At 49.6% G+C, this 15,108-nt stretch overlaps 1 protein-coding gene across 2 annotated transcripts in view; it reads left to right on the forward strand.

Moving 5' to 3' along the window:
• CD9 (CD9 molecule) overlaps positions 1 to 14,456 on the forward strand; it is a 33,057-nt gene extending 18,601 nt beyond the window's left edge. Inside the window, exons 2-9 of one of the 2 annotated variants that reach the window (XM_079774951.1) lie at positions 2,522 to 2,624; positions 9,045 to 9,142; positions 9,439 to 9,510; positions 9,879 to 9,953; positions 11,538 to 11,636; positions 11,761 to 11,850; positions 12,522 to 12,605; positions 13,926 to 14,456. In XM_079774951.1, the coding sequence (XP_079631077.1) occupies positions 2,522 to 2,624; positions 9,045 to 9,142; positions 9,439 to 9,510; positions 9,879 to 9,953; positions 11,538 to 11,636; positions 11,761 to 11,850; positions 12,522 to 12,605; positions 13,926 to 13,991 (687 nt within the window). In that variant the 3' untranslated portion in view covers positions 13,992 to 14,456. The remainder of the gene's footprint in view (positions 1 to 2,521; positions 2,625 to 9,044; positions 9,143 to 9,438; positions 9,511 to 9,878; positions 9,954 to 11,537; positions 11,637 to 11,760; positions 11,851 to 12,521; positions 12,606 to 13,925) is intronic. The other variant, XM_079774950.1, reaches the window with a different exon arrangement.
• The last annotated feature ends 652 nt before the right edge of the window (positions 14,457 to 15,108 follow it).

Consider the following 15,108-nt stretch of genomic DNA (forward strand, 5'->3'; position numbering starts at 1 on the left):
ATCATTATCCAAGCATGGCGTCACTCCCAAAGAGACCCAGCTCCGGCCCAGGAGGAGCTTCTGTGCACAGTGCAGCCTTCCTTCACACCTTCGGTAGCTGCGTTCCTTTGGGTGGGATTGTTTTTATTCTTTTCATGGTGACTGGCTGAAGAACTTTCCTGGCAGAGGAAGGGGTGGGGCGGTTGAGTAACTTTATCCACCAGAAGAATGAGATGGCTTGAAGATAATTCTTTGATAAGCACAAGCCTAGAACAGAAAGGACAATAAAGGACACTACCTCTCGGCAACAGCAGCACCAAGATGAGGGCGAGAGGGAGGACTGTGGCTAAGTGCTAACCAAAACCTGGAACAACCTCTGGCTGTGTGTGACGCTCCAGCCTACAGGCTTCTCAGGTTGATGCTTTTGTGTCTGCAAGGAGGCCAGCAGCCTGTCTCTCATTTTCCAAGGGTCTGATTGGGCCTCCGTGTGTTGGGGTGGGGGAAGCGGGAAAAGCATTGCCTTCTTTCTTTTTAACTCCCCGGGACCCAGAGGAGCTAGGCCAGGGCCTGCCCACCATGAAGTCAAGTGCGTGCTTATCCAGTACCCAGTATACGGGGATGTCCTAGCTGGGCCCCACCTAACGGCATGTCCCTGCTCTAACGGAGAGAGACCCACGGAGCCATGTCCATTGTCTTTGGCCTAAGCCAGGAGATCCTCCTCACCTGCATGTCTTGTCTTAATGATGAGGGAAGACCTGCCACATTTGCTTGAACCTAAAACTTTCTGGTTTGTTTTAACTCTAAATGTCCTGCTCCTTCAAGTCTGGCACCCATGAGTTTTTCTTTTCTGTACTGTCCTACCATGGACCATGTGGTGATGTGTCATTTTTACTGCTGTTTGGTGTTGCCTTCCCTAAGGTGAGGACTGGGAGGTTTGGGAAGATGCTGAGTGACTGTTCAAGGGGGTAGGAGTGTAGTTGTGGTGACCTGGATGCTGACAAAGTTGTTCTCACAGTCACTTCTAATACTTGTAATATATAGTCTCCTTTATTTGTTGGCATACTTAAAAGGCAAGAAAGGGCCACCTTCCTTGTTTACAGATGAGAGACTGGAGAGTAGAACTCTGAGCAGGGATTCCAGCCCGTCACTAGGGAAACACACCCAGGGCAGTGTACACCACTGCGGGTGTAGGCAAGGTTTTCACTGCTGCACACGGAGGGCTTGGGTCAGCCTTTCCACTGTTGCTGTCCTCTTCCACCCAACTGCCAAGTCATGGGGAAAGGGAGGGGAGCAAAAAAGGAAGGAAAGAGAGGCCTGTCCACACCACTGGGCTGTCTCAGCTCTCCGGGGGCAGAGAACCAAGGTTCCTGAAGAGCAGGGCTCTGACGTAGGGCGTCTCTGTTGAGAAGGGTGGGCCAGTGAAACCTGGTGCCTGGGCGTTGGCCCGGAGCCCACCCCCTCAGGCATCCAGCTGGCCACTACACTGCAGCCTGAGTCACTCCCCAGCAAGCCCTGGTACGAGCGTGAGAGACGGAGCTCAGCTGGCCCTGAGGGTGGGGAGATGGCTTGGCAGGAGGCCACCTCCACAGGCATCTAGTTCAGCAATGCCAGGCCAGGATTTGGCACCTTAGTTTGGTTCTTTATTGGGAAAGTCTGCCCATTACAGTCCAGTATCTCAACTTGCCCACCTATGAAATGGGATTTTCATAAGATTGGAAGATTACTTGGAGGTTTCTCGTCTGATATTTAGAGGATCATTCGTAAGAAAGCAAGTCCCTAAAACCTAGAATTGGGCAAGTCAGCTTGTAAGGTTTCCCTGTGTGGAAAGGGAAAGGAGCAAATGTGGACGCTCTAGGGGGGACTCTGAGGTCTGATAGGAATCACAGCTGCCCTCATTGGCGCATGTGTGTGCCCTTTGACCAGCTTGTTTCTTGTTTTATTGTATGGTGTATACACAGAGCAGTGCATAAAACATGAATGGCTTAAAGAGTAACTATGAAGTGAATTCCCATGTCACCATCACCCAAGTCAAAAGCTAGAATATTGCCAGTGCCCCAGACCCTGCCCCCAAGTGCTCTTCCCTGATGAGAACTCCTCCTTCCTACTACAGGTCACCACCGCTCGACTTTATAATCATCACTTCCCTTTTTTCCCTTTGTCATCTCTATACCCCTAAACAGTAGAGTAATATTTAGCTATATGGAATATATTGAATATATTCTTGGGGTTCTTCATTTGTTTAACATGGTGAGATGCACTATAGGATTGCGTATTGCTATAGTTCATTTTCGCAGCTGTATAATATTCCATTGTTCATAAAGTAACCATTTTTGCTGTATTGCTAGTAGGTAATTATTTATTCCCAGCTTACTGATATTTTTAGCAAATGGATTGATCCCCTACTCCTAATCCTACACAGGCTGCTGCTACTACAGGTACATGGGTGAGGGGCAGAAATCAAGTGTGGTCCCACCTTCAGCACTCAGAGACCATGCTCTCCCTGGCAGCCAGAATTAATGCCAACACCCTGTATTTCTTGCAGCTTGCTGGGATTGCAGTCCTTGCCATTGGACTATGGCTCCGATTCGACCCTCAGACGAAGAGCATCTTTGAGCAAGAAAATAGTCATTCCAGCTTCTACACAGGTGAGCATGGGGAGACTTGGTGCTTCCTCCAGCTGCAGAGATGCCTTGTTGATCCAGGGACTTGGCCTTGGGAAAGACGTTTGCTCTGGCCACATTGGTCAGTCATGTCCCTTGCAAGCCTTGCTTTGTGTAGTTATGCCCATGAATTTGCATTTGACTGATGTGGTTTCTTTTTTCATGCTGACTAAGTCTGGAGTTTCAGCTATTCTCTGTGAAGTTGGCTCCACCAAAGTTGCTGCCACTCTTGGGGATTTAAGAACCTCTGTCCTGCCCTTGCCAGTGTGGCTAAGTGGTTAGAGCATCGACCTGCGCACTGAAGGATCGTGGTTTTGATTCCCAGTTAGGGGCACGTACCTGGGTTGCAGGTCGGGGCACATGTGGGAGGCAACCAATCGATGTGTCTCTCTCACAATGATGTTTCTCTCCCCGACCCCCTTCTTCTCTCCCACTCTCTCTGAAAATCAATGGAAAAAATATCCTCAAGTGAGGATTAACAACAAAAAAGAAAGAACCTCTGTCCTGGACCCTGATCCCCTCTTCGTTTCATGTCTTCTCAGGCTTAATCATCTCCTCAATTCAAAAAGCTTTGTCCTGGGGAATCCACAGTGCCAGGCAAAGGAGAGGTGACTCCTCCCCAGTTGTTCAGAGAGGGGCTCTGAGACCCCAGAGACCTGCCTCCTGGATAATAACAGTCAAAATTAGTGAGAGAGTAGTAGAGACGCCAACCCTCTGGACCCCTGGTGCTGGTGCTGGTGTAAAGGCCAAGCATTCCTACTTTAGGGAATAGGTTTCCAATTTCAGTAAGAATTGACTTAACAGGTTTCTTTATGCCCACAGGCTCCGTGGCATTTTTTCTAGCATCATTCTGTCACTTTTCACTGCTGTATCGCCACGTAAAGGCCTCTCTAAAATGAGTGGGAGCACTGAGGGAGGCCTGTCAAACGCAATTGCCCAGTTTCTGGGACAACACAGGCTCTGCCACTCTCCTTTCTGCCCGGTTTGGGAATGGGAAGCATTTCATTTGCGAGAAACAAAAGCAGCCCCTATTTTTAGGGTGGTGTTGTCACATCGTCAGGCTCAAAGTATAAGTTTGGTCACTTCCTTCCCACCCACCAAAGAAGTTATTTTTAAGAAAAAAAAGATGAAGAAAACAGTCTGAAGAGACTTATCGCCCAGGCCTTCAGGAAGAGCGCGGTGGCTGCCAGCCTGCAGACCTCCTTCCCGCCTCCCGGAGGCCAGCCTGGGAGGCCAGCCTCGTGGTTCCAGGGCCCCGGGCTCTGTGGATGGTTTCCCGGCTTTTATTATTTTTTGCTGTTGTCGTTAGTTGGGGTTTTTTTAGGGTGTGCCTCCCTGTCGTGAGAAAAAAAAGTGAGAGGAAGAAAAGCACAATGCGCGTGTGCGTTTTTAAACTGCGCGCAGAGTTTTGGGGAGCAGGTCTCCATAGTGCCCCGACTTGTTTTAGCAACAGCTTGCTTTTTGTGAGTCTGTGGCAGCCCTGGAATGCCGCCTGCGCCTGCGGAGCTAGAGGGGCGGGGGCGGGGTGCTGGGGGAGACCAAGAGCACTCCTTTTCATGTCATGTCATGTCACGTCACACCAGGCTGCTGGGAACCCTCTGCAGCGAGAGGGGAGAGCAGATTTGCTGGAGGAATGTGAGGCGGGGGCAGTCCCCAGGCACCTCCCATAGTTCTCTGCAGGGGGCCTGGCTCCCACACGCTCCCACTAACCCTTCTCTGTGTGTCCTTCACTGTCTCACGTGTGGTTATGTAATGTAAACCCGGGAGCTCTTTATCATACATGGAGTGATCCCCTAATGGAGGCCTAGGGAGTTAAATAACCTGTCCGAGCGCCATACCCTCAAAAGGCAGGGCTAGGGTTTGAACCCAGTCCTGTGAAAGTTGTTTCTTGTATTACCTGTACTGGATTGTGGGGAGGCCTCCCCGATGTAGGAATGGAAAATATCTACACTGACCGGACGTTCCCCAGGGGTGGGGGCTCTTTTGGCTTTGGATTACGCCCAAATTGTCCTTGGAGGAGGGAAACTGCAAGTATCGGTGGCCCTAGCCAGCAGATGACAGGTGGGAGAGTCGTGTAGAGTGTCAGGAGAGTGATGAGCGCACTGTCTGGGGAGCCAGGACCTGCCTCTGGGAACCTCACAGGTCATTGCAGGCCCTGCCCACCTCCCACCCGCCATGGCCACTGGTCCTACCTTCAGTGACTAGGATAGGGATTGGAAGGCACAGTCCCACAGAGACACAATGCATGTGTTTCTTCGCATTAACACAGCCTTAAGCTCTAACAGAGGAAATGGACCCTTTGCAACTGGACCCCCCGCCTGGGAAAGAGCTCAGCTTTGAAGACTGCGTTCAGGTCGCAGAAGCTCAGGGAGCAAAGGATGATGCAAGTGACACTAGAGCATCAGTCAGCTGGGTGGCCACTTGGGTCTAGCCTGGCCCTGACCTTCCCTGAGCGCTTTCTGAAATTCAGTCATTACGGTCCATGGGCAAAGAGCTGAGGAGGCTTCATACACTGTGTCCCCTTCCCACTTGGACTGTGACACCAGCCTTGGTATTGACCCATCGCCCTCTTCCAGCAGCGTGCCAGCTCCACCCAGGCCGCTACTCCCAGCATCAGGAGGTGACCATCCCTTGCCCAGGGGCACTGACCATCTGCAGGGCAATCCACAGGCCAGCCTGACCATGCAGCTGGCCCATCAGGAAACCTGAAGGACCACAGCTTTGAAAGCAGAGAAACAATGGATAGCCAGACAGAGAAGCAAGTGAAAAAAGAAACGTTCCAACATTCAAAACAGGCCATAGTGAAGCAGAACAGCTGACAGGCAGCCTTATAAGGGCCTTGTCTGCTGTTCAGGCCCTGGGAGAGTCAGCCCGTCAGCAGTATTCGTGATCCCAGGCTGCAAACATGCTGGGGAACTTCATTTTCTTGGTCTCGGGCCAGCAGCCCTTCTTAACTCCTTGGTGTCCTCCCAGAGCATAGCCACTGAATGAGGGCATCTGGGGGTGGGGGGGGTTGGTGAACCAGAGGCGGTGGACATGCACACTCTCAAGGACCGTTCCCCTTTTATGACACGGTGCCTGACACATCGCCTACACTCCGCTGACTTCCCTGTTTCCAGCTTATGATCTGGGGCAGCTTGTTTGGTTGTTCCGTGTCTCTTCATCTTCCTGTCCTGGAACTGGCAGAGTCTACACACCCACACCTCTGGGAGGCAGAGACCTCTGTGCTTGGCAGATGGGGTTCGCAGTGGTGCTCATTAATGAAAACGGCCATCAGTGGGATGGAGAGGGACCAAGAGAGCTGTTGGGGTTCCTGGGAACCCTGATTATGTTAATCGGTGATAATCAACTGTTCTAAGCAAGTGGAGGCCAGGAGCTCTGCTGGATTTTGTTCTCCACACAAACAGGTGTGGTGAGTGCTTTTTGCAAGAAGAGGTTGAGGTGGTGACAGGAGGCTGATGTGTCCTCTGTCCAGCCAACGCCGAGCCCTGATAAACAGGTGAAAGGACACCCTGGCATCTGCCACTGCTACACCAAGGGCTTTTTTTAAAAACTAGCTATAATGTCAGCCTGAAAAAAAAAGCAGAATAAACAGCCCTTGAGCAAACTAATACAGTAATCCTAGAGAAGGCTCTGTGACAAATAACTTTTTCCATGAGTCAGATGGAAAGCCCACATTCACTTGTTTTATAAAGGAGAACGCTTTGTTATCTGCGTGGCCAGCCCTTGCTAACGAGCTGGGGTGGAGGCTCAGAGGAGCTTAGCAAGGGGGATCCCTGCAGGGATGGCCCTTTTAACAGCAGCCCACTCCCCCCGACTTCCAGGGAGGGCGCTTGCAGATGACCCATCTTATAGCTGCTGCTAAAATCCCCATAAACAGCTGCCTGGGAACTGGAGAGGGTGAAGCCAAGACACCCCAGATCTGCAGCTGCTTGAGCAAGATTTAAAGCCAACAGCACCCTTTGTCCTAAAGTCTTCGTCCACTAAGCCCAAGAATGAATATTTCTTATTCTCCATTGGGAGAATATTCTTTCTTTCTCTCTAGCTATCTATCTCTCTCTCTGCACTGGAAATGCTTTTCCCTATCACAGCTCCCTAATGCTACTCACCCAACTCCCCGACTTCTGCCAGGGTCTCCAGGCCTACCAACTGGGATCTGGACTTAGAGAAAACATGTCTGTCTGTTCATTCCCACTCAACAGATTTCGTGTGTTTGTAAATCCTCTTGATCTCTTAATACCCCCTGTTTATTCAGTCCCTGTTATGGAGCTCAGAGAAGTGACTCATCCTCCTTGTCTTGTCCCGATAAGATGGGGAGAAGCTGAGGCCATGTCACTGCCTCGACGGACACATGGGTGTCCTCATGTCAGAGCCCTCCTCCACAGCGCCCAGGGCTTGGGCCCCGCAGTATGGGACTGCCCAGGAGGATGGGACTTGACTCAAGGACAAGCTGCATTTGTCCCCTTGCCCAGTCTGAGCCAGGCATGCACGGGAACAATACCCATATTCATACAGCGGAGGGGTTTGCCAGTAAACCCACGTGACTTGACATCACGACAGATGTGGGGCACAGGGGGCAGAGACACAAATGCTCCCTTGTGTGCGTTCTGCTCAGCGCTGCCCGTGAGCTTCAGCTGCAGGCAGACTGCACGGTTTGTTGCCTGCAAAGCCTCGCCCTCGTACTAGGGGTCCAGATGTGGACCAGTGAAGTCACAGACACCTGCCCAGGGTTCTCACTGCAGTGTCCTGTTGTGTATTGTGTGGAAATATCATAGATTCTTTCCCTTTCCGCCCCTATTTCAAGAAAGTTGCCCTGCTCCCAGTTAGCAGGGAGGGATCAGCAAGTATGTAAAAATTCACCATTATGATTCATAATTGTCACCCATCCTTTGCATTCTTAAGATTAACAGTAGCTGAAATTTGTTGTGCACACCTTGATGACATGTCTCTTAATTTTCATAACCACCTCGTGGTGGACATTACCATCCCTGCTTTGCAGATAGAAAAGTGTTGCACAGAGAGATTAGGTGGCATTCCCAGGGTCACAGTGCTGGCTCTCAAACCCAGACGTTCTGGGCTTCAGAGTTAGAAATGCTCCATGGGGCCCTAACCGGTTTGGCTCAGTGGATAGAGCGTCGGCCTGCCGACTGAAGGGTCCCAGGTTCGATTTCAGTCAAGGGCATGTACCTTGGTTGCGGGCACATCCCCAGTAGGAGGTGTGCAGGAGGCAGCTGATTTATGTTTCTCTCTCATCGATGTTTCTGACTCTCTATCCCTCTCCCTTCCTCTCTGTAAAAAAAATCAATAAAAAATATTTTTTAAAAATAAAATAAAAAGAAATGCTCCATGGGGTCTGCTGAGGGAGCCTCAGAGGGGGGTGGTCTCTGCAGAACAGCTGTGACTTCTCCAGAATATAACTGCAACCTGGGCCCCTCTGGGCATTCCCGGGGGGTGACTAGGGCTAGTATGCTCCACTGGGTCCCCGTCCCAGGAATATGCCTTTTGTTGGGCATAGTCAGAAATTGCAAAGGGCACTGCCCTTCTCATCGCCCCCTCTCCATTGGTCACTAAAATTGAAGACTTAGAAAGTGTCGCTCACACCCCACCTTTAACAAGAGGATCGAGCCTTTTCACCCTTAACCTAGAGTAACCGAATGGCAACCGCAAGATCACTGTAGTGTGCTCTGAGGGCAGGATCTTTTTTAAATTTTCTACCAGCCAACCTCTCATTTTACTGATAAGGAAGTTGAGACCAAGAGAGGGAACATGTTTTACCCATGATCACACAGAACTTAGTAGCAGAGTTAGGACCCAGTCAAGGGTCTCCTGACACCAGGCCTATCTTCTCTGCACTAGAGAAAGCTGCTCTACCTTTGCCAACATGTGCCCTTGGGTGTTACTAACTGTGCATGCCTCGCTGCCACCCATGGCAGGGCTGGCTGCCTCAGTGTGCACAGCCCCTTGCTGCTGGGAGCTTGCCCTGACAGCCTCTTCTGCCAGGTAGAGGCTGGCAGGGGGCTCATCAGAGTCCCAGGAATTTACCTGGAGTTTGGGGGGGGGGGGGGGTCTGTCTTCATTAGCGTAAGTGGATTCATCTAGCTGGAAACAGGTGACAGACTAGGCCAGTTTGTGTCCTTCGTAGAATCCGGGGCTCCCAGGGGTATTCTTTGTCCCAGTTAAGGGGTATAGGCACCTTCCAGGAAGGCTGAGGGTAAGGTAGGAGTGAGGACTTGATGCCATGGGGTCCTAGAAGAAAGACTGGTGGGAAGGAGGCTTGAGAGCAAAGGTGGAGGGTGACAAAGACATGGAGGGAGCACATCATAGAGAGGGAAAACGGAATCGCAGGAAACAGCTGGGCCTCCACGCTAATCTCTCCATGTCTTGTCCTCTGTCCTCTCTCCTCAGGAGTTTATATTCTGATTGGAGCCGGCGCCCTCATGATGCTGGTGGGTTTCCTGGGCTGCTGTGGGGCTGTGCAAGAGTCCCAGTGCATGCTGGGATTGGTGAGTATCCTTTCTGTGTTCCCCACACCCACTCCAGGGCCCCCTGCCCCCGAGATCCCATAGAACAGATGTGATGGGATGGGGTGGGGTGAGATGGGATGAGGTGGAGCTGGGGGGGAGGGAGTAGGGTGAACAGGATACCCCAAGGGCATGAGCTGTCCTCAGCGCCCCCAGGGTCCCTCCCCTCAGGGCCCTACCCCAGCCTCCTGGCCAGGCAGCTGTCTTATCCTCTCCCCTGTGGTGGTGCCTCCCTCTCGTCCTCTCTGGAGTCTCTCTGTCTTATCACTTTCCCTCAGGTGACTAAATGCCAGGACTTTGTTTTTCCTTTTTTCGAGGGCCACGTTTGCTTTCTTTCCCTGAATCCACAGGTACCTGTGCCTTCTCTTTTTTCAAAAACTTGTTACAATTTTCCTCAAACTCCAGAGTGTTCTCACTTATTTCCTCAAATCTCTGTGGCTTTGTGCGTGAGCAGTGGTATTTATCGTTGACTGGCTCCTAATTAACTCCTCAGGAGTACCAATGCTGGGGGCCCCTGTGCCCAGGCCTTCCCTGCTGCAGCTTTCGCCCCTCGCCCGGGCTTAACTCTCTCAGCTCTCCCGCTTCTGTGAACGGCTCCATCTGTGTCCCCAGGTGCCCGGTCCCAGAGAATTGCTATTCTTCCTTGTTTGCCAGAATACCCTTTATCTTTCTGGTTGGCTAAGATTGTTCCTCACCCCACCCCCGTTTTACCTTCTAGTTCTTTGTCTTCCTCTTGGTGATATTTGCCCTTGAAATAGCTGCGGCCGTCTGGGGATATTCGCACAAAGATGAGGTGGGTACTTTCTGTAAGACCTCGGGGCCTCCGGTGGTTCGGGTTTGGGAGTTTGCGGGTGAGGGGTGATGCGGGTGGAAGGGTGTCCTGGCTGCCCGCCTTGGTCAGCTTTCATCACGCCTCTTATTTCACCGTGTTCCCACACGCCCTCAGAACGTGAGCTTCCCCAGGGCAGGGAGTGTGAGCGTTTATACTACCCTGGGTGGTACTGTGCCAACCACTGCCTCCAGTTCCCCAAACAGTGTTGGCACAGAGTAGATGTTCAGGAAATAGTCATTGGGCCCGTGTGTCTGTGCGTGTGTCTCACACCTCGGCAGCCCTCCCCCAATTCTTCTGGAAAAGACAGCTTAGGGAAACACGGCTTTCTGGGCTGGGCGCCCTTGCTCCTTTACCTCGTCTTGTAAATATGAGCCAAGCGCGGCACGAACTGTTGCTCTCCTTTTAAGGACCTTTGCCACCTAGGGTGGCAGACAGACATGCATTTGATAAGTGTCACAGAAGTCACTTATATCCAAAAGTCCCATGGGATTTGAAAGGGTGGGGTAGGAAAGGGGGATCTCTGGCTTCCTGGAGAAGAGGGCATTGACCTATAAACCTTGAATGAGAGAGAAGATTTCAGGAGGAACGTTGGTGGGAGACAGGGTACTTCCCAGCAAAAAAAGGGCCTGACACAGCTGAGCTTGGGCTCCCTAGGGAGACCAAAGCGTTATGGGCCAGGATGGCCACATCAGAGCAATGTTTTAGGAAGGACTGTGTTGCCATGTTGAGCAGGAGGGAGAGAAGCAGAGAGACACTAGATGCGGCAACCCCGTTTTTAGAAAAGAAAAAACAATGATTTTATTATTCAGATGATAGAAGCCACAGTCATGGAAATAGGAAGGGATAGTGATGAAAAATACGGAAGGAGGAAGGCTGGATGTTGGTCAGTTTGTTGATATTGTGGGTTTGGGGGGACCAAGAGACAGGCATCCATTAAGTTGGGACAAACCCAGTTACAGGAGGAGGATAACATCGCCTCTCTTTTATAATAGGTAATACTTATTCCAAATTTACTTTGTACCAGACACTGTGCTAGGAGCTTAACATGTAATGTCACATTGAAATTTTCACAGTCACCTCTCGGGTAGGGATTAATACAATCTCCATCCTAACGATGCAGAAAGTGATGTACAGAGGGGCTTGGTTCATTTGCCAAAAGTCACACAGCCTCTGCGTGAAGAAAACAGGAAGACAGAAGCCTGAGGAACTAGCCAGATCAGGAGTTGTGTTTTGTTTTTGTTTTTTAATTTAAGTTGAGGAGGTAACACTTTGCTCATCGATAGAAGGGAAGGAGCTGAGTGGGACTGAAAGGACCAACCATAGGTGCAGGAGAAGGGGAAATGACAGGAGCAGAGTTCCTAGAGGATGTGGGAGGAGAGTGAGGGGTCCCAGAGATGGCACAGGGGGAGGGGAAATGGGGATGGGGGCGGTCGGCTCGGTAACGTTTCCTGAGCACGGGAATTTGTTGGCTGAGTGTGAAGAAGACGGAACAGGTGACATTTGTTCATTTGTTCTGCTGCTCTCTCGTCTGTCGGTCCATCACAGGTGATTAAGGAACTCCAGGAATTTTACACGGACACCTACACCAAGCTGAAAAACAAGGACGAGCCCCAGCGGGAAACGCTGAAAGCCATCCACTACGCGGTATGTCGTCTTTGCATCCTCAGAGCATATGCACATGGCATTTGCTGTCCCAGACCAGTGCGTCTCTATTTTAGTCACTTTTGTGTTTGTTTCTCTTAACCCACCCCTGCCCTTCTCTCTACAGTTGAATTGCTGTGGTGTGGTTGGGGGAGTGGAACAATTCATCTCGGACATCTGCCCCAAAAAGGATATACTCGAAACCATCACAGTGAAGGTAAACATGAAGAGCAAGATCTTTGTGCCCCTGCCCACTTGCTCTAGGCAAATCCCATAAGGGTACAAGTGAAATTTGCCCTCTCGTTCTGGAAGGACAGGCATCTAAGTGCTTCACAAATATGTCTTCCACCTGCAAGGTCCCAGGGTGGCCACCTCATTTCTCCCTTGCCTTGGCGCCTTCTATGTCCCCAATGGCAGCAAAACAAAGGCCAGACCAGGGAAATAGCAAAGTGTTTCTAGCTGCCTGCAATGATTTGGCACCTGGAACTGCCCATTGCTGCTCCATGTTCTGCCTCCCCCAGCACTCAAGGCATCAGGGACAGGTGTGCTCTGAGTCCTGGACATCTGCTTTGTAGACTTGTAAATGGCTCAAGATTGTAAACTAGAGCTAATGTCCAGACTCCAGAAGAATAAGATGTAACCCAGATGAGAAACAGACCCACAGCAGGGGCTTACCCCTCTTTCTTCTATGATTTCAAATATGTGGCACCCACCTCCTATTCCTCTCTTGGTTCTCCTTTCTATCCACCAACCAAGATGCCTGAACACTCCTGTCCCCTCCCCTTTCTCTGGAACCACCAATGCTCTGGGTGTGAAACGGGTACTGTGGGAGGAAGGAGGTGTGAGCAGGGATCGTGTGTGACCAGGTTCTTGGTTTGCCCCCCTAAGTCCTGCCCTGAGGCCATCAAAGAGGTCTTCCACAACAAGTTCCACATCATCGGCGCCGTGGGCATCGGGATCGCCGTGGTGATGGTGAGTGTTCTGGACATTGGGGTGGGGGATAGGAGGGCGTCTTCTTAGTAGTTAACATTGATGAAGTGCATGCTCTGGCCAGGCACTATCTTAAGTGCTAACACATTTATCAGCTGATTGAATCCTCACCATACCTATGAGGTGGAAGTCTTAGCATTCCCATTTTAGAGACTAGGGAACAGAGAGAGAAAGGTTGAGTAAGTTGATCTAAGTCTCTGAGCTCATGAGTGAAGCTTCTGGGATTTGAACTCATTCTCAGTGTTCAAATCCATTCTCTTAACCATTAAGGTTCAGGGGTAAATGTAAGGTGAAGCCACTGCTGCTGGTCCACGGACCATGCAAGGGTCTGGATCACCCCAGACCTGCTAGTTATCCTGGGATGATCTTTGAAACATGTTTTCATCATGCACCTGCCCTTCTTTTCCCCCAAAAAGTAGTTCAGTGAAAGCTACATGGATGTGAGTTGTTTCATCTCCCTCTGTAGTCTGAAAGGCATCCAGGGTGGACAGCCCAAAGCATCCAATAATGTACTCTCTAGTAATCAGCTCCCAGGAACCATCAAGGGTCGATGAGGTTCCCTGGGGTCTCCCCTTCTTCCCCCAGGAGGGCATGATGAGAACTCTTCAAGGGACACAGCCCTCGCGTGCCCCACACAAGACTACCCCAAAAGAGAGAATTGCTTGCTTTCTAAATGGTTATTTGTACCTCTCATCTGTATCTAGAAAAGCGTGGCACAGCTTTCAGTACAAGAGATAACCATACCTTTTAAAATAGAATATAAAACTCAGAAAAAAAACACAAAGGTGGAAGCGAAAGTTCCAGCCTGTGTGGACTATGGGAATATCTAAGTTTGAGCATTCAATTTAGCTCTGAGTGTATTTGTCTCACCCAGGGAAGTTACTTGCATTAGCAAGTGGCTGCAGACTCTCAGAATCACACCTATCAGTGATCCCTCCCATTATCTAGCCTACACTTCCCTGCTTTGACATTTAATTCATTTGGCCTCTGATTCTCCTAGTCCAGTGGTCGGCAAACTCATGAGTCAACAGAGCCAAATACCAACAGTACAACGATTGAAATTTCTTTTGAGAGCCAAATTTTTTAAACTTAAACTTCTTCTAACGCCACTTCTTCAAAATAGACTCACCCAGGCCGTGGTATTCTGTGGAAGAGCCACACTCAAGGGGCCAAAGAGCCGCATGTGGCTCGTGAGCCGCAGTTTGCCGACCACGGTCCTAGTCCTTTGTCTTGGCCTGAATGACTCATGTCTTTCCCTCAGCAAAAGCCACTTTGTTCCTCCTTCTCCTCCCTGTCTTCCAGATCTTTGGCATGATCTTCAGTATGATCCTGTGCTGTGCTATCCGAAGAAGCCGAGAGATGGTCTAGAGTCAGCGTGCACTCCTGAGCAGGAAACTTTACCCCTGAAGATAGATGGTTATTTTCCTGGGGTTTTATTTTTGTTGTTATTATTTTGTTGTTGTTGTTTTTTCTTTTTTCTTTTTTTTGCCACTAACTTTTAGTATTCATTCTGCATTTATAAACAAGAAAAAATGTTATTCTTTGTTTATCTTTTTAATGCTTTATTCATATGGATAGTTGAGAGATTGAGGGACTTGTTTTGCTTTGGTTTATAATTTTTGGTCGTTTGTTTTTGCTTATTATGTTAGGCAGAAATCCTGCAATGAAAGGTACTATATTTGCTAGACTCTAGACAAAAGATATTGTACATAAAGAGATTTTTTTTTCTTTAAATAGATTTTAAAAAATGTCTATCAAATTTAATCAGATTGTAACTTATGTTGAAGACAATTTGATACATAATAAAAGATTATGATAATATCCTGGACTGGTTTTGGGGTTTCATGGCTTCCTTTATTTTTTTTAGAGCTATGTATTTCTCAGATGTCTTTCAACTGCTATCTGCTTTAACTGCATTTACATGAAAAGTAGGTTGGAAGGTTGGTCTTCCTATCTTACTAATGAAAAAAAAAGTGTGGTGAGATGAAGGGATTCTGACCCAAGGTCACACAACTGCTAATAGGACCAACACTAGAACCCCTCTTGCAGCAGTGTGTTGTGTCTTGGGGGTACAACAGTAAATGTGAGATCCCTGCTGACAGAGACTTTGTTTTATTCACTGCTGTTCCCCCAGCACTTAGAACCTCGTGTCTGGTGCATAGTAGCTGCTCAGTATTTATTATCAGTTAACATTTGTTGGTTGATAAATGAGTGCATACCCATTATGGTTTGATCCAAGAAGCAGAATCTACACTAATAAAAGAGAAACATGCAAATTGACTGTACCTCCGCTACACCCACCAGCCAATCAGGAGCGAGTATGCAAATTAACCCAACCAAGATGGCGGTGGCCACAGAGCTGGAGCGAGCAGGAGGCTTGGGTTGTCCCTGGTGATGGAGGAAGCCAAGCTTCCCACCCTCCCTGGCCGGCCCTGGCCTCCACTCAAGGCTACAAAGTTTCAATTATAGAAGATAAATAAATCCC

The sequence above is a fragment of the Cnephaeus nilssonii genome (genome assembly GCF_951640355.1).
Source record: "Cnephaeus nilssonii genome assembly, chromosome: 6".
NCBI lineage: Eukaryota > Metazoa > Chordata > Mammalia > Chiroptera > Vespertilionidae > Cnephaeus > Cnephaeus nilssonii.